We start from the raw sequence: 19289 nt of genomic DNA, 5'->3' as shown, positions 1-19289 counted from the left end.
AAGACACTAAGTAAGCAAACAAGTCAAACATAAGAAACGGGGAAACTACGGCCAGCCGACTACTCACCTATGTAGCTCCTACCCATCTCAGGATCACCCATTAAGAGGTGAGGGTTGACGTTGTTTTTACTAAAAATAGCCAGCAACATGTCAGCAATGTTTTTATTTTGTTGGGTTAAGCCCTTGTAAGTCATCTTCGTGAAGGCATTGGCCCCGGCACCAAAACTCTAATAGGCCGGGATACGACGCTCACCCTCTAAGGTCAGCCAGAACGGATGCTGACCTTCGGCGGGTCGTACCTTGAAGTACTTCTCCTTAAAGCCATGATAAGAATCTTCGAACGACCCGAAGATTCGTCTACCTTAGGTTTTCCGAAAGGACATGTACCCTTTTTTGGCTCTCCCTTCTTTGGAGGGATTCGTCAAGATGAAGAACCATAGAAAAACTTCCACTGAGTCCGGCAGCTTCAAATATTCACACACCATCTCGAAGCACCGAATGGAGGCCTCACTATTCGGATGTAGTTGTGACGGCGCCACATCACACCAGTTCAGAAGCGCCATCTGAAAGGGGGAGAAGGGGATACGAACCCCTAGGCTGGTAAACATGGATTTATACAGCCAGATCCAGTCGGCCACTCGGGGGGTGTTCAAGTTTAGATGGCATATCCGTTCCTGGTCCCCAGGAATGAACGCATAATAACGTTCCTCCTCGGGACCTCCTTTACAAAGTAGATCAGATTGACGGAATTCCATGAGCTCCTCCAGGGTCATCCTGGAAGTGGTATCTTTCACGTCTGAGGTAACCCAAGCGTATCGGTCCACGGGAGCTCTCGCGGTGGGACGCTGTGCCATACCTATAGGGGGAGCCACCGGTTAAGTCAGACCGGATGGTCGGAAATCCGAGTGCTACAGAAATGACAATACAACCTACTATGCGCTAATCTACGGTTAAAGGTCAACCAAAAGGAAACAATGAACCTAATGGAAACCCCCCCCCCTTAAAAAACCTATATGGTAGCAGTCACACGCAGTCTAGGCAGCATAAAAACAAAGCAACAACAACAAACGACCATACACATTCCAAGCAGTAAAAAAGCAATGCTAGTACAGGATCAATCTACCAGAAGAAAGGGAAGGACGATGCTTACCAGGAAATGATGAATGAAGAAGCAGCAAATTCCAACAAAGCGCAATTGAACAAAAGCGAATCGGAGAGCCTAAGCTTGGAGAATCAGAGAGGAGTTGCAGGGCAAATGAAAAAGTGATGAAAAGAGGCGAGAGTCTTGAAACGTAAAGAAAGAAAGGCACAAAAACTGAAATGTAACTAACATTGAGTAGCTCGAAAGGCAGGGGCAAAACAGACTTTCCACTTAGGGTTCAAATCTGCCATGATGAGCATTAAATTTCCAGCGCGAGAAACGAGGCAACGATTGACGTCTCCAGGAGTGGACGGATGCCACTTGTGTGTAGGGGGCACGTCCCAATCACGAGCGATCGATTTAGCAAAGAGCCAACCATAGGAGGAATCGAGGAAAACGCGCCAGCTACGACCCTCACGACCATAGCCAGCGCGTTGGGGACATTGTTCCGGTCCAGCCCATCAGACTTAAGACCAGGGTTGAGTAGACGCCCGACCCGATGGGTTGATGGGAGCCAATCACGGGACGACCCGAGCGACACCCTCCCCTTTTGCGTGAACCTGGATAGCTGGAGCTAGGCAGCTGGAGAGGAAGCTTCCAGGAAAGAGGGCCTAACCATGTGGGGCCCACGACAATACAGACTATATAAGGGAAGGGTCCTACCCCTCCCCTAGGTACGTCACCTACCCTGACATAAACCCTCCATCTCATACGGACACTGGCTTGGGCGTCAGAGTCCTTTTGCAGGTGGACCACCCCCTTTTTACATACATTGCTCGGCAATCCGGAGGAGCTACGTGCCAAGGCCCATCTGCACCCATTTCCGAGTCGCTCCACCATTCTCACCTTCAAATCCGACCCGTTCGACAAGCGAGCTACCGAACAATAATGTATTCTAATATCGTGTTCAAAGTGTGTAGTGTAATAGTATTTTTTCTTTTCTAAAAAAGATATATTTAAGATAAAAAAAACTATAGAAAAAAAATAAATAGGTCATTGACTTTTCGGCCTACGGACATTTAAATTTTCGAGAATTTGAAAATATATTTAAGTCTTTGACCTTCTCAAAACCTAGACACATTGATCCCTCTATTTATTTGGGTGTATCAAACTCAACAAAATAATCAAACGTAATTTTTATTGTACTGACTTGGCCGATATACGGATACACACGTGGAAGAATTTTAAAATAAGACAAATTAGATCTAAGAATCGACAAGTCTCAATTTTAAAAAGATAAAAAATTTAAATATATTTTTAAATTCTCAAAAATTTAAATATCTGTAGATCAAAAGATCAAAAATCTATTTATCATTTTCTCAAATATATATAGAGTTTTCTGACTTAGTTCCTTTGAGAAAAAAATAAATGAAAAACGCATGTTCTTTAAAGGTTAGCCTCTCTCATCCCATTCCCTGGAAAAGGAAACACCAAGGACCCTTTACCTTTGCACTTGTCGAAGTTTGAGTGGATGTTGGGGTCACCCACTCCCCCACTCTTGTTGTTATGATGAGAGGTCAAACCCAAAGCCAATGAAGGTTGTGACTTGGTGAGGATAGATGAAAGACAAAAGAGGGCAACACTCCAAAAAAAGAGAAAAAGACTCTTAAGGCTAGGGGATTAAGGCATGTGGATCAGTAGGGGACACATCAAACCTAACTCTTTCTTCATCAAAACTCCATCCATCCAATTTATTATTATATCATTTTCACTCAATTTTTTAAAATCATATTCAGCCAATTTTACGTATGATAAATTACTTTATAATACCCTCTTATAAAATGATAAGTTAGTTCTTAATTTTTCCTAAAAATAATTTTATACAAAAAAATATTTAAAAAATTTTTACAAGACTAAAAAATCAATTATCTTTTTAGTATTTAAAAAAGGATTTAACATTCATATATAATCAATATCAAATATTTAATATCTAATTATGTATTATTATATAAGTAAAAAAATTATTATTTTAAAAATGATCTAAATATATAAATCTAATTAAATAATAAATAAATAAATAATACAGTACAACTTTTGCTTTTTATGTTAATACATTAAAATAAAATTTTATAAAAAAAAAAACTAAAACAAAAAAAACAAAAAATAATCCCCACTTCTTTTAGTATTAGACCAAATTAATGTCGTAAAAAAATTAAAATTTTACCTAAAATAAATTAAATATATAAAATATACATTTTTAACAAAATTTAAATTGTGAAATCATAAATTTTATAAAATTAATTAATTTATTTAAAATTATAATATCAAAAAATTTTAAAAATTAAATCAAAATTTTAGCTACTATTTTTCTGACTATTTGACTCAACTTGAAAGTTGATAGGGCTGATTACGAGGAGAACACAAGCTCATCTCTTCTTTATCATCTAAAAATAAAAAGTACAAAAAAAAAAACTCATTTTCAATTATTTTAAAAAAGAATTTACTCTATATATGGTGTTTTCCCCTATTTTTGTCATTTAATAGATGATAGATGTGATGGTACAACAACACACACTTGTGCACAAAGAGTGACGCACAGGGTTTGTGTGTTGAGGCATTTTGTTTTTGTTTCTCTTGATGAAACAAAGGAAGGTGTTTGTGTTTGTGTTTGTTTCTCTCCAATAATAAGCATAAGATGAGAAGACCAAGCCCCAGGCAGTTTGATTGTGTGAGAAGAGGTTGGCACAGTGAAAGACACCAACCTCTTAGAGGAACTCTCATTCAAGAAATTTTCAGGTTCTCCTCTTTCTCTTTCTTCTTTTCTTTTCTTTTCTTTTTATGCCTTGTATAATGCATAGATTTTATTATTTAAATTAGGGTGGTTGATGAGATACATGGCTCTGCCACTAAGAAGAACAAAGAGTACCAAGAAAAGCTCCCTATTGTTGTTCTCAAAGCTGAAGAGATTTTGTACTCTAAAGCCAACTCTCAGGTAAATAAATTAAAACCCTCTTCTTCCTTTTCCCATTTTTTTTTTAATTTATTTTCAGCAATTTGTGAATCCTGTTTTAATTTATTATATTATACTAATATTTATTTATTTTTATTTAATGTTTGCCATTGTTTTAGCACGAATACATGGACTTCAGAACAGTTTTGGCTAGAACTAATGAAGCCATTGACACAATAATCCGACGAGATGAGATTACAGAAACTGGAAATGGAAATGGAAAGTATTTGCAACCTTGCATTGAAGGTATATGTTATTATTATTATTATTTAGCTGTGAGAGTCGTTAAATAATTTGACAGGTTTGTCATCTAACGGCTCTAGCTATTAACTTCACGTGAAGATAACTGCACTGTATGAATGATTTTACATTGTGTTATTTTGGTTATGATTCAGCTGCTTTAAATTTGGGATGCTCCCTAACTAGAACTCCAAGGAGTCAAAGAAACAAGCCAAGGTGTTATCTTAGTCATAGCAAAGAACAAGCTCCCAATGTTATTCATCACACACCACAAAACTTTAATACAAGGGATAATGCAACAAAACCATATCATGTGTCTAAGAATGCTGGTCCAACAAACACAACAGCAACTAGTAGCAGCAATAAGAAACAGTGTTTGTCGCCGCATCCACCAAGGTTGTCTTCAGTTTATCCCCTTTATTACCATGGAAACAACAACATTCGTTTGGAAGAGTCCCAACATGGTTTCAAAGCCTCACATAAATCAAATGCTAAGGATTTCGGACCTCCAGTTATGGGTGTTGCTCAGAAACTTGTGGCTAATGGTGATCCTGTTCAAACCACGCCGTGCGCAAACAAGTGTGATCTTTCATTGAGGTTAGGCTTAGGCCCCATCAATAGTACTAGCTTTTAGTTTTGAAAATTAGTTGAAGGTTAAGGAAATGAGAGATTGGAGTTTCAATTGGATGAATCTATGGATGTAGTTTGAGAAATTGAGGCTTCTAGACTGATGTTTTCCTGTTATATGCTTACTTTGTATGTCCATATTATTAGGAATATAATGTTACAGTAGTAATGAGTTATGTAAATAGCAACTTCAATCTGAATTTTAGTGGAGGATGAATTGGCAAGTCTTTTTTTTTCTCTCTCTCTCTTTCTATATTTTCTGTTTATCCAAAATACAAAGACAGCAGAAGCGTGAGTTAAGCCCAAATTTGGTCTCTGGGATATCAATCGTATTACTTTAGTCTCAAAAATTCGAAAAATAGGACTAATTTGATGCATTTTTCAGAATACAAGGGACTATTGGGATCTCAGGGACCAAATTGGTACAAATTACCAATTTTAGGGACCACTTTTGGACTTAACTCGCAAAAGCAAACCTTTTTGTGTTTACTATCCCAGTTCTTGTTTTGTATCCTAAAACAACTACAGAACAGGTTTTAATGCCTAATAGCAGAAGAAGTTGATGAAATGGTGCTATAATGGAAGTCAATCTGCAATTGCCTGTGAAGAAATGGATTTGAAACATTCCCTTTCTTCTCTTCCTTCTCTAGTTGCCTAACTGGTATAGCAGCAAGAAACCTCTTGATGAACCCTTTACAACACTCTTTTCCATGGCAAACCGCCTCGAATCTTCTGCCACTACCATTGCCGCCGCTGCCGCCAACAATGTTTCCCCTTGAAGCACCATACATAACACTAGATTCATCAAACTTCAATATGAATGCTTGTTGGCACCCTTCATAGAGCCTTTCCCCCAATGAATCAATGACATAGTAAGCATCCTTTTCTACCTTTAGAACAAAGAAATGGTCATTCCAACTCACTATGTATATTCTTGGCTTGTTATGATTTTCATCCACCTTGGTTCTTATCTCATCCCAAATTTGGTCAAAGGACATAGCACCTTTCAAGCATTGGAACTTCTCTGGGGAGAAAAAACCTGTATATGATTCTTGTGGTACAACAATTATGGGTCTCAAATTGGCCTCTAGGACTGTCTCAAGGTCAAAATGCTTGTCAGGGAATAGATTCAAGTAGTAATCACTCCTGCATAGTTTTCTCCATTCAGAGGAACCTATGTTAACACAAATACAAGTAAGATTATCAGTACTCAATACCATATATACAATATGTAAATAAGACAATTCTATAAATTTAACAAGTTTAGATCTTGTCTGCAAAATGTCTTAGGATAATTATACTGAATGATTAAGAAACAGAAATAAATTGGGAGACAGTAGAGACAGATACTATACATAGCGTTTTTGTCTTAACATGTTAATAAATAGGCAAAAGTAAAGTAGATATAAAGTTGACCTTGTGTGATGAGGTGGTCAAATTGGGACATTGTTGGCATGTTGTGGTTGGAGTGGAGCCAGTGTGCTATGAGGGCAACTAACACTGTGCAAGCACTGTCGCCAGAGGCTTGTTCACTCATTTGGTCAAAGGAAGCTAAGAACACGTTTGTTTTCAGCTTTAATTTCCCATCCCTGCTTGAAATCTCTTTGCTTTTCCATCTGCTTGAACTGCAATTCTTGTCTTCATAGCGTGAATGTGAAGAAACTTCATGTGATTTCTGCAGAGTTCAACATCCACATTAAATTTTTAGGTAACACAAAACTCTGTAGTGTTCAATAAATACTTCTTAATTCTTGCTATAGAGTTTCTTGTGAAAAAAAAAATGAAAAGAAAAAAAAATTCTTAAATGGTTCCTCACAATTATTTCAAGACTAAAAAAAAAAAATTATTTCCGATCCTTAATCTTTATTTTTGTGAGACTGGTTAGCCCTTCTGTCGATATTTTTCTCTCGATATTAATGGAATAAGTCTACGTGACATGTTAAACTGTTGATTTATCTGTTAAAAACCAATTAGAATTGACAAATTCTTTTTTGTTAGGAATCTCATTGTCTTTTGGAATAATTGTTGGGCCGTTTTGTTTTCTTTTTATTACATTTTTTAAATATATTGATTAAATTTATTGTATAAAACTGAGAAATATTAGTGATTTTTAAATTATTTTTATTTATAAAAATTAAATAGAGGATATATTAGTGACTAACTTGTCACATAAACATATTTTGTAAAGATATCATTAACGGAGATACTAACCAATCTCACAAAATTAAATATTAAAAATCGAAAAAGGTATATTTTTTAAAAGAGCCTTATGATTTTTCAAAAGAATTACTCATAGATTGGGATGAGTATTAAAAAAAAAATGCATATAAGTGAGGTTTAATTTTATTATATAATTGAGTATGTGAGTAAAGACGACAAGTTAAATTTTATGCTTATCTAAAATGTTTTACCAGCATCTCGTGTTAATGTAAGATTTGAAAAAAAAGATATACCTAAGTGGTATAATGTGAACAGAGATAACTCATCTATTATTTTATGACTCTCCTTCGTTTAATATTAATTATAATATAAATATAATTTAAATAAATTCACACTCCTTAAATAAAAGAAAGTTACAACCTCTCTTTGTATTTCTACATTCTTACTCTATATTAAAATCTTTCACCTTATTAAATAACATCTCTCCTCTAGAAAAGTAACATTCGTTGCTCAATGTAATTGCATTCTGTAACAGGGAATGAAGCCTATGAAGGGGACCGCTCTAAAAAGAATAAGGAGGACAAAAGTAAACTACTAATTTAATTTAAAAGAATGATAGTGTTGATAATTTAGTGTTTAGAAAATAAAAAATATATATACATAATGCTTAAAATATAAATAATATTTGATAAAATATTTAAGATATATTTTTTACCATTTAAATTTTGCCATATTTTATCACAGTTCATTCTTAAATATTTCTTACCAAATAAAAATATTGTACTTTTTATTAATCAATGTTAGCTTTTTATTCATTATATCTTATATTAATATTTTAGATTTATATTTTTAAAATTGATAGTTTAAAATTTAAAATTTAAAATTTTTAATTTAAAAATTAGAATTTAAACTTTAGAATTCAAAAATATTGCACTTTTATTTTTTACGAAATGGATTAACATTTTTTATAATTTATTTTTAAATATTTTTTACTCTAAATAACGAGCGTTGCACTTTATCGCACATTATTTACTTTTAAAGAGACAAAGCATATCTTATTTGTTTTCGCAAGAGCTTAGCGTGTGATTGGTTTAATTTTTGTAAATTGGAGTTGATTTGATTTAATTATATTAAAATTGATTTTGATTTAAATTGAGTTTATTTCGAGGTGATTTATGGTTGGATACATTAATATAAAAGTAATTATAATTAATAAAATATTATTTAAATAACAATGACTAAAATTATTTTTAGATGTAAAATTATTAAAAAAATAATAATTATATTAAGATTTTAATATTATTATTTTAACAATTTTTATATTATAAAATTTTAAATTATAATTTATTATTATATAAAATATTTTCTTAAATATTATATGTATATTATATTTAAAATGTCTAATAATTATAAACTATAATAATAAAAGATAAATAAATTTATAAAATTAAACAATAATAACAATAAGGTACATAAAATAAAATGAAGATGGAAGATGAAGAAGGTGAAAAAAGATAATTTAAAAATAAAAATAAGATAATCTTGTATATAGAACAAATGAGAAAAATAAAAAAAGATAGTTAAGAAATAAAATGAAGATGACTGTATAAAAGGAAGAAGGTGAAGAAGGATAATTGAGAGAATAAATTTTAAAATCAATTCTCAATAGTAAGAATTGAAAGCAAAAACTACAAAATTTTACTTCAAGGTACATTTGAGGGTAAAAATCATGTTAAAAAAAATCATCCAAATAAGTTTAGTCTAGCGTCCAAGACTTTTTAACGTGCGTTCATGAATGCTAAACCAAACATATACTTAGACTTAGTTTGGTAGACAGTTTAATTAAGCTCATTTTAAAAAAATAATTTAAATAATAAATACTTATATTAAAAATAGCTTATAAATAAGTTATCAAAGTGGTCCCTGAGATTCTCGAATTGTACTAATTTAGTCTTTGACTTATCAATTGCACCATTTACTTCCCGAGATTGTAAAAAATGCATTTAGTTGGTCTCTCGCCTCATTTCCGCCGGCAATGACGCAGCAAATGAGTACCATGTTGGAGCTTGCTTGCCTCTGCCGCTCTTGGGCCCTAATCCCATCAGAGCTTACCTCCGCCGTTGCTCAAATAAGAGCCATCTTCGCCAAATGCAGGCCTTCATGCTTATCACAGGTCTTGTTGAAGATGACATACTCTTCTCGCGATTCATATATGCCTCTACGTCGCTTGATTTTTCCTCTTATACCTACTCTGTATTTTCCAATACCTACACGCACTGTCCTAACACATTTGTCTACAATAATAATATTATGTGGGCTCTCTCTTCCTCCAATGCAGCTGATCCAACAGAAGGGCGAGCTTTTTAGCTATGATTATACTCGTGATCTCCTTCTGGAATCAAGCCGGAACCATCTTGATCGGGCTATAATTCCTGTTCGGCAAACGTTGTGGCGTCGAGTTCAAGCATGATGGTGCCGTTGTCGAGTTGGAAATTGCTGGAAAAGAAGGCTTGGGAGGCGCCGCCGCGAATTGCGAAAATGGTGAGATGGTGTCCTGCGAAACACAGTTGACGTCGAGAAGAGTCTAGAAGGGCTCCGGGAAGATGCTGAAGGCAGAGACAAGCTCCAGCGGGATCAGGGCCCAAGAGCGGCAGAGGCAAGCTCCAGTGTGGTATTCATTTTCCATGTCATTGCCGGCAATATGGTTAAATGGCTAAAAATGAGGTGAAGGACCAAATAGATGCATTTTTTACAATTTTAGGGACGCAAATAATACAATTAGTAAGTCAGAGATCAAATTTTGTAAATCTCAGGAATCATTTTAGAATTTAATTTTAAAAAAAATTTTATTATCAGTGAAGTCATTTTTTAATTTTTTTATAAACACTTAAATAGTTTCTTAAAAATTATAATTTAATTTTAAAAATTATATCAAATATTAATACTATAACTTTTCGTAAATTAAAAATTATAAAAAAAAAATTTGAACCTATTTAAATTGGCCCTTAATTTTATGTCATAATCTTTATGGAATAAATTGACTATTTACCAAATGGTGACTATTTAGATGACGAGATTTGTATATAAAATATAATTAAAATTTATTTGATAATTTAATATAGTTAAATTACATACCGTGAGAGCACTTGAACGAGTCGTGAGTTGAAATTGTTGTTTAGTTGTGATTGTATTGGATCCAAATTCAGTGAAGCTTCTAGTCCGTGACAACTGCAACCGGCTCCTATTCGCTGTTCCATCCAAACGCGTCCTTGGCGCCGATGACCCCATAAACCTCTCACTCTCGCAACACCCATTTTTATTACTACTTTTACCGAGTCTGGACCCCGAGTTTTGATCATTTTCAATTATAATACTACTATTATTACTACCACTACTCCCACTGCTTGATGTGGACTCGGACGAGTCATCTGAGTCAAACACGGGAGATCCATCTGACTCGTATGGACTCGTTTGTTCCGTTCCAATCCCTGTGTGATGTAGTTTTCCGTTTTTGCCCCTGTTGGTCAAGCTTGTTAGATACTTCACTCTTTCTATGATGGCGTGTCTCTTTGGCTCAACCGAGTTTTTAATTGGTCTTGCCGAGTCATCCTCAGAATTCTTCATCTTCATTAACTTCATTGAGACCTACCAAAAGTCATTCATTAACTAGTATAAAATATTAGAAAAAATTTTAAGTGTACCAATATATTACTATTTCAGTGATTTTTAATCATTTATTTTAATTATAAAAAATATATATAATTAAATTTAATAATTAAAATTTACTGAACTATTAATATACTAATATATTTAAATTTTTTTAAATATATTTTTGTTTTCACCTTATCTTTAAGTACTAATTTGTCAAGCATAAGAATTTGGACAAAAATACAAAAAGATAGAAATATAAAGGTTATAAAAATTTAATTTATTTTTTTTATAACAAAAGAATTAAAAAATATATAATTATAAAAAATTGATAAAAATAATAAAAAATAAAAAATAAATTGTATCTTTTATTAATATTTACGTGTTTTTTCTATTAAGAAAAATATAAAATATATTAATTCTGAATATAATATTTCTATTTATATTTTATCTGTCAAATATAATTTTATGTTTTTGTATTTTTGTCTTAGTGTCTCGTATATATAAACGAACACAATCTTATATACAAGGTTAGATTCAAATCCCAACACTTACTTAAATTTTAAACGGACAAATACTAATCTAAATTAGTTAGTATAAAATATACCTAAGTCAACGAAATAACTTCTTAACGAAAGATTACTAAATATACATGGCTCTTAAAAGTCATTAAAGTTTAATAAATTTCTTAACGAAGTTTTTATTTTCTCAAATTTTATTGGATCAAAACATACATATAAACATCAACTTGTCTTTTTACTCCCTCAATTCATCAATCACCGTCAATATATATGTGAAAGTTAAAATTTTATTGTCCACAGTGAAACGGCAAGAAATAATACTAAATTGAGAATCAATATTAAAAAATTATTTTGCTTACTACGTTTTTGATGGGATCAAAAGTCATAATTATTGCTCATCGTCGTCGTGAAATTTAAGTTCATGCCAATAGATTTGCACCTTCCTTTGTTGACACGCGCGTTTATTGCAAGGAAAAGATATAATTTACCAAACATGCATGGATTACCAAATATAAATAATTATAATATGTGTAAAAAAAATTAGTTCATAAATTAGTTATTTGTATGTATTGAAATATAAAATGTACATTAAAAAATGTGGAACAACACATTTATATATGCAAATATATAGTAATAAATTTTGTCCTTAATATTTTGTATACATATATAATATTTTTGAAAAATAAAAAGGAATTCTAATAAAACTAGTTAAAGATAATATAAATACAAAATTTTAGATTTATTATGCATTAAGTTCATTAAATATATAAAAACTTTCCTTTTTTTTATTAAGCCCATGAACTAATATGTGTCCTAAAAAATATATATTAAATTTATTATTAATAAAAAATTTAAATTTTATATATTTTTTATAAAAAAATTTCAATCGTTATTAATATGTATCTTAGAATACATATTTGCTAAATAATAATACAAGTTTTTCTAGAATCAGGGTCAAATAAACTTTATTTGGAAGAATATTTGGACTTTGGAGAGAAATGATGTAATAGGGATGAACTCTATGCAATTAATGACTTGATGCAACAACATAGCGTTTATTTTTTTACATTTTGCTATACCATTGGTGTAATACTCAATTATTGGATTTTATGATGTTTTTTAAAATTGTGTGAACAGTATAATATGTCCCTTTTATTGATAATATGCTCCATTGTATTGTATATTTTAATTTAAAATATACAATACAAAGGAGCATATTGTACTATTTCCACAATTTTAAAAAATACCATAAAATTCAATGATTGAGTATTACACCAAAATTTTTTCAATATACAAAAAAATTAACCACAACATAGGGCATAAACTCATTTGTTTTTACGAGGTTGTACTAATTTATTTTCTTGGAGGACTTGAGGTTGTAAGTTGTAACGTTGTGTAAAGAGGGACAAAATTATTACTTGATTTTCAAGACAATCTTTATTTATAAAAATTGATTTTTTGTGTCAACTTTAAAAACATTAATCTTTTAAATTCATTTTATTTTTAGTTAGAGAATGTTTTAAAAAAAAATTAAGATTATCTTTCTCAAAAAATTGAAACAAATTTGCTTGGCTTTCATTTTTGTGAGTGTGCTTATTTAATTGGATTGCCCAATAAATGCACTTAAGGTATAAATATAATTTTATATAATGTATCTTATTAGTATGTGTCCTAACAACATATTTTAATAGTATTACAAAAGAAAAATATTTGATAAAAAATTAAATATTAACTTTTTATATATATATTTTCAATATATTAAAAAATTAAAAAACTTATTATTATACTTCTAACAAGTTCGATATATTTTCACTAAATATATATAATTAATCTATTATAAAAAAATTATTAAAAAAATTATTATATTCTTAATACGTATTTTTTGTGTCCAACTATGTTTTAATAAAAAACAAAAAAAAAATTCTAGACACGCTCAAACATATTTAAACCATTACTTATCAGCGTATCCAACCTTATTCTGAACATATATTATTAAAATAAATTTAAAAATAATATATATTATTAATTATTAAAATAAAAATTATTTTAAATATTTTATATAATTAAAAAAATAAAAATTAATTTATATTTTAATATTAATAAATATCATAATATCACTACCATTTATTTATAAAAATATTTTATATTATATATATATATGTAGTAAAAATTTTAAATTTATGCGTATAAATATTTTATATCTATATCAATGTCGGTTACTGTATAATTTAGAAAAATAAATAATTCATAGAACTAGAAAGTAAAAATTGAGGAAAATGAACATGGAACGTACCGAAAGGGAGGCTTCGATGGATAAGCCATTGACCCTCAATTTGATTGGAAGCTTTCTTTGAAGATTCCAATGAGAAGAAGAATTGGACTCCGTCTTCTTCATCATCTCCTCCTCCACGGCAACGATCGTCGAAGCTTTTCCGACCACCGTCATTTCGCCGTCGGATTCTCCCACTACACCCTCTCCCTGCATTTCATAATTAAATATCAATTAAGATAATTATATAATTAACACACACATCTTAAATTATATTAAATTTCAGACCAATTGTACGACATAGATATACTAATCGTGACTAGGATTGGAGTTGTTACATATAAGACATGAAAATCAAATGCGATGTCTAAGGCATGTGAAGAGCTGAGGAGAAGATGGAAATTGGAGAGGTCACGTGCGTCCCACGTGAAAGAAGTTGCTGTGGTGGAGCTGAGGAATCTTGTAGCGGGAGTGGTGTGAGTGCATCGTGATTTTGGATTCCGATGAAACGGAATCATGAGAAGTGATGAGAGAGGTTGTTTAGAAGAAGAAGGAGGAGGAGGGTTTGGTTTCTTCTTCGTAGAAGACGACGTTGATGTCTCTGAAACAATCTGAATGGCAACCTTGTCATTTGCGGCGGTTAGAACCCTTCCTCTTGCTCCAAACAGTCCTGTGTCAAGCTTCAATTGATTCAGTTTCACTGCGTAGTTCTTCTTCTTGTCGCTGCTCGTGTGGTTCTTACCCAACAACTTCATCTTCTTCTTCTTTTTTTTTAATTAATCACTCTTGTTCTGCTTATGTTGGATCAGATGAAGAAACAATGACCCATGGGTGTTTAGTAGAGAGAGAGAGAGAACAGAGGAATAGACAAAACATTCCAATGAGTGTTAATTTGGCCACTGATAGCTACTTTCCATAATAGTTATGTTTAATAAAAAAACAAAATAGTTTTTTTTTTTTTCCTTTTTCCTATTTTTTAAAAGTTGGGGTCAGAGAGAATGAGTCACTCTCTTCTCCAAATTTCCGTGTGAGGGGACTTCTTCGGTCTACACGTTTTGTGTTTCATACATTATTTTGCCTCCATTTATTTATTTATACATGTATTTAATCTAATGGCATTTATTTAAAGTCATTTTCTAAAAACATATGCTTCCTATTTTATTCTAAACGCTTTAGTACTTGCCATTTGAAAATTGTAAACTCCTTGTTTTCTTAACGTGATTTTCAACCCCTTTTGTTTTTTTTTTTTTGAGTGGGCTAGCCTTAAGTTGGTCATTTATACGAGTATTTTGGGTAAATATTTAATTCGATTATTGTCCATTCTAAATTAAGATAAGACAATCTCTATTAATAAAATACATTTGATTGCATATAGTTAAAGTTAACTAAAAAACTAAATTTAATTTTGGTTAACAAAAAATTTTGTTTAGGTTAATAAATTAAACTAATTTTAAATAATAAAATTAACCATTAATCGATTATAAAATTAATAAATTGATTTTTAAAATAAAAATTAATTTTAAAAATAACTGATTTTTTATGAAAAAAAATCGGTTTTTCAAGTAAAAAACTAATTTTTAATCTAAAAACTAATTCTTTTTTTTTTAGAAAACATATTTTTTAAATTATGCAAAATCTATCTATCTACTTAATATATTTAAATTTGGTTTTTTTTTTAACTGATTAAAATGAGGTGTCAATTTCTCATAAATTTATTTTTTTCTCTAAAATGAAAGTACTATTCTCAATTCTAAAATTATTTTAAAAAATATCTTTATTATAATTATATAAAATCAATATTTAATGCATTATTAAACTAATTATCAATCGAAAATATTTTTAATCATTTTAATTATATTGATACAATTCTAATTAATTCTCATTTATTATGCAATAATTTTATTAGTGGCAAGTTGTTAATTTAATGGTGACCCATTAATAATAATAATAATAATAATAATAATAATAATAATAATAATAATAATAATAATAATAATAATAATAGATATCAATAATTAAATGCTAAAAATAATTGCCAAACATTGCCTACCTAACTTCAATTAGTTAACAAATTTAATTTTAGTTGCTATATTTTATTCTCTACATAATTATGTTAATTGTCAATAAATTTTTTTAATTATACATCAAATCAATATTTAATACATAATTATGTTAATTGTCAATAATTTTAATTTTCAATCATTCTAATATAATTTTAAATTAATCATAATTTCCGACAAGTTAATATCGATATCTACCTTAAAAAATTAAAACAAAAATCTATGATTTTAATCATAATAAAAATGTATATGATATGATAATGTCTTATTCAATCACGGTAAATATATGATGTATAACGTAAATAATAAAAAATTAATTTAATAATAACTAATTTATATAATTATTTTTGTTTTAATAAAGGCTATATATAGTTTTTTTTGTGGTTCGTGAGCCTAGATCTGAGAGTCAACTCATTTTTTTTAATTTATTATTCTTCTTTGACTACTTCATAGAATAAGAATATATTCTTCATTTTTCATCCAAGTTGATCCTTTAAGGTACAATTTATAATTTTTTATAGTATTTTTATATATTCATTCTATTATATTATTCATTTGATAATTTAATGATTGTTCTTACTTGAACTTATTCTTTTCATCTAATGTTCCAGTGCGATTGTCTTTTGCCGCAATCGTTTATAATGCACTACATCCATCAAATATTATCTCAAGTTGTATTCACTGATTCGGATTCTAATTACATAGATGTAAGCGTCTAACGAATGGCAGTAAACTCTATTTTACCAAAAGATGGTTGGATCTACTCACATATTATGACCAACTTAATGGAATGTGGGTAAAGTTAGTTTTCTTAGGAGGAGCTCGATTTTTTATTGAGGAATTGTTTTCACGGAGTTTTGTAGACCAAGTTCAGGTTCCATCCCCTCTATGCTTTCTACATCTGCCCGAAAATTTTCAAAGTATAGCACATAATGAGATTGAATTTCCTCAATTTAAGTTCGGTTTTGATAAATTCGTGTCAAACTCGGAGATGCAATTTCAATAATTGGTAAATATATTCAAATTTTCTTATTTTAAACTTTTTGTAATTAAAATAATTTTATAACAGCTTTTTTTTTCAGAAATTATCGGCCTTTTTTTGCATCAATGCAATGTCATTAAGGAAAATAAAGGTCATTTTAATTTCTCGGTGTGAAAATTTTATACCTTGCTGCATTGTGATAGCGAATAATGAAGCTTATTTAATAAGGAGATGGTCTAAATTTGTATAAATTCTAAATGTTTGAACTTATGATGTTATTTTAGTTGATTGTCGTTACGAGAATGACTCTAATCTATACATGTCTAAGGACTAGAATAGATTAAATATTATTTAAATAATTTAGTTCTAATATTAGTATTTGATTAAATTAGTTTTAAATTAATTTAAATTTAAATTGTTGTCTCAATTTATATATTACGGCTATTTTTTTTTAATATGTTATTTTTAAATTTTTGAATATGAAGTTTCTTTCTTTTTCGGTTTTTAAGTTATTTTTTTTATTTGCTCTCATTATAACTAAGGAAAAAATAATTAAGTTAAAAAAATTGTATATAATAAATATTATTTTTATAAGACAATTGTTTTAATCAATTATGTAAAATTATTGTAAATAAATAATAAAATAATTAATAATTAGGTACAAATAAATTAATAATAATATTTATTAAAAGTTTTACACGTTCAATAATATGTTTAGTTGTGTTTAAATTTTGATAATACGTTTAACTTACTTATTTTATATAATGAATACATTAGAGATTATATCATTTTTTATAAAATATGAAATTTTTACTCTATATTATTTGACAATTATTTATTTATTTAGTATTATATTTTTTTCTCTTCTTTAAATATTTAGATAATATATATACCGAGAAAGTATTTTCATTAAATTAATCATAAAGGTTAATAAAATATAATGGCATAATTTTTACCTAATTGTAGCAAGTATCTCCATTGAAAATATTGCCTATATATATATATATATATATATATATATATATATATATATATATATATATATATATATATATATTGAGTAATACTGATGTTTTACAATTATTTATCATTTAGAGGATTCATAATTCAGACATAGTTTTTCTTCTGTTTTTTATTTTTCATACCTAATGGCTGCTAGTTATGATTTTATCAATAGTATTACCTATGATAAATTATGTGATGAAAAAGTTTGGAAAATAAAGGTAAGAATTATAAGATTATGGAAAGTTCCATCCAAATTTGACAAGAGCAAGACGGCTTACATAGAAATGGTTCTAATGGATGATAAGGCTAGTTGATTATTTTTCATAATTCTTTCAAGTGATGCTGGATCCAGTTTATAAATATTTTTAATAGCTTTATAAGTGCTAATAGCTTTTATACTTAATTTATTTTACAGTGTGATAAAATTCTTTGTTCAATCAAGAACTATTTGGCAAAAATATTTGAGAATGATCTGATCGAAGAAAGGATATATGTCTTCTCAAATTTTGTGATTAAAAAATCAAGCAGAATTTATCTTTCAATTGCACAAGTGTGTAGAATAACTTTTAAAAAGGAATCACGTATAATAAATACAGCTAATGATCGTAAAATTTCTAACAATCATTTCAATTTCTTACTCATGCTTATATATTAAAACAAATAAATGAATAGTCTAACTTATTTAGTATGTAGTTAAGTTATATTAACCTACACAAAATTATTTTTTTATTTTAATTTTTTCAAAAAATTATATAATAGCATCATTTTATCGATAACATAAATTTTAACATTTAATTTATGCAAATGCTTAAAATTTTATTGTGATCTTTTTAAAGGTATATCATTTTATTAATATATTGTTAGTTTTATCGTTTAGTATAAAATAAATTAGTAATTTATTATATTATTCATTTATTTGTCCTTAATTTAATACTTTTAATTCAGTTTTTTTTTCAATTAGATATTATTGGATTCTTGACCGGAAAAAGAGAACTTATATCATGATCAAAAACAGAGAGAAATGGTCATTACATTGTGGTTGATCTTCATAATTTGCAACCCAATTACTCAATTATCTACGTGATCACCAAGCAATCAAATACATACTTATTCTCCAATTTAAGAAACTTAACAAATGCATTGGTAAGCATATTGATTTAACCTTTTATTTAATATATTTGTTTACGTTATATCTATAATCATATTATATCTATTTTTACGTATATATCTTTTTAAAAAATACTCTTAGTATTAACACATGGTGTATTAGATAAATATTTTAAAATTAACTACAACATATGATAAAAATAAAAATTAAACTAAATAGATATTACAAACACAAATACAGACACAACACATTTAACCCAACTCCAAACACAATCACAGCAAAGAACTCCTTAACTCACCCATTTAACTACCTCACATATTTTTATAAATCTACCTAGGAATTCCCCTCTTCCGCTAACCCGGATCATGAAACTCATCATAATTTGGGTCTAACTGCTACCTGTTACAACCAAGCCCACAAACAGCCATAAATCCAACTAAGTGAACAAACCTAGCGGCCACTCAACGACATAAAGAACAAATCTGTCGTGCGTCACGTGCTCGCCATCGCCGCCCACCCGTCGCGCCGTCACGTGCTTGCCATTAGAGTAGATTAATAAAAACGATTAATAACTACAT

At 29.4% G+C, this 19289-nt stretch overlaps 2 protein-coding genes across 3 annotated transcripts; one reads left to right on the top strand and one right to left on the bottom strand.

Annotated features, from left to right (window-relative positions):
• The first annotated feature begins 3477 nt into the window (after positions 1-3477).
• On the top strand, positions 3478-5182 carry LOC112771198 (uncharacterized). Its single transcript, XM_025815847.3, has 4 exons — positions 3478-3877; positions 3959-4073; positions 4211-4337; positions 4487-5182. Exons 1-4 carry the CDS (start codon positions 3777-3779, stop codon positions 4963-4965), a joined length of 822 nt encoding a protein of 273 aa, XP_025671632.1. The 5' UTR covers positions 3478-3776; the 3' UTR covers positions 4966-5182.
• Positions 5183-5250: 68 nt separating this feature from the next.
• Positions 5251-14544, bottom strand: LOC112771197 (uncharacterized). Of its 2 annotated transcripts, none has more exons than XM_025815845.3 (5): positions 13895-14544; positions 13581-13766; positions 10254-10763; positions 6375-6633; positions 5251-6132 (listed from the first exon to the last, which is right to left on the bottom strand). In XM_025815845.3, the coding sequence occupies exons 1-5, from the start codon at positions 14309-14311 to the stop codon at positions 5495-5497; spliced, it is 2010 nt and encodes a 669-aa protein (XP_025671630.1). In that variant the 5' UTR covers positions 14312-14544; the 3' UTR covers positions 5251-5494. The 2 variants fall into 2 exon arrangements, with proteins under 2 accessions (XP_025671630.1, XP_025671631.1); XM_025815846.3 differs by having other exon boundaries at positions 10254-10751; positions 13895-14463.
• Positions 14545-19289: the final 4745 nt, after the last annotated feature.

The sequence above is a fragment of the Arachis hypogaea genome, chromosome 18, assembly GCF_003086295.3.
Source record: "Arachis hypogaea cultivar Tifrunner chromosome 18, arahy.Tifrunner.gnm2.J5K5, whole genome shotgun sequence".
NCBI lineage: Eukaryota > Viridiplantae > Streptophyta > Magnoliopsida > Fabales > Fabaceae > Arachis > Arachis hypogaea.
Note: the sequence above shows the minus strand (reverse complement) of the source record. Positions and strands in the feature narration are given on the sequence as shown.

Excerpts from the sequence above, each read along its gene's own strand:
- LOC112771198 (XM_025815847.3), top strand. The coding sequence starts at position 3,777 with ATGAGAAGACCAAGCCCCAGGCAGTTTGATTGTGTGAGAAGAGGTTGG. Across the intron at positions 4,074-4,210 it reads ACTCTAAAGCCAACTCTCAG|CACGAATACATGGACTTCAG; the intron begins GTAAATAAATTA and ends CCATTGTTTTAG. Across the intron at positions 4,338-4,486 it reads TTTGCAACCTTGCATTGAAG|CTGCTTTAAATTTGGGATGC; the intron begins GTATATGTTATT and ends GTTATGATTCAG.
- LOC112771197 (XM_025815845.3), bottom strand. The coding sequence starts at position 14,311 with ATGAAGTTGTTGGGTAAGAACCACACGAGCAGCGACAAGAAGAAGAAC. Across the intron at positions 13,767-13,894 it reads TTGATTTTCATGTCTTATAT|GGAGAGGGTGTAGTGGGAGA; the intron begins GTAACAACTCCA and ends TATGAAATGCAG. Across the intron at positions 6,133-6,374 it reads TGACCACCTCATCACACAAG|GTTCCTCTGAATGGAGAAAA; the intron begins GTCAACTTTATA and ends GTGTTAACATAG.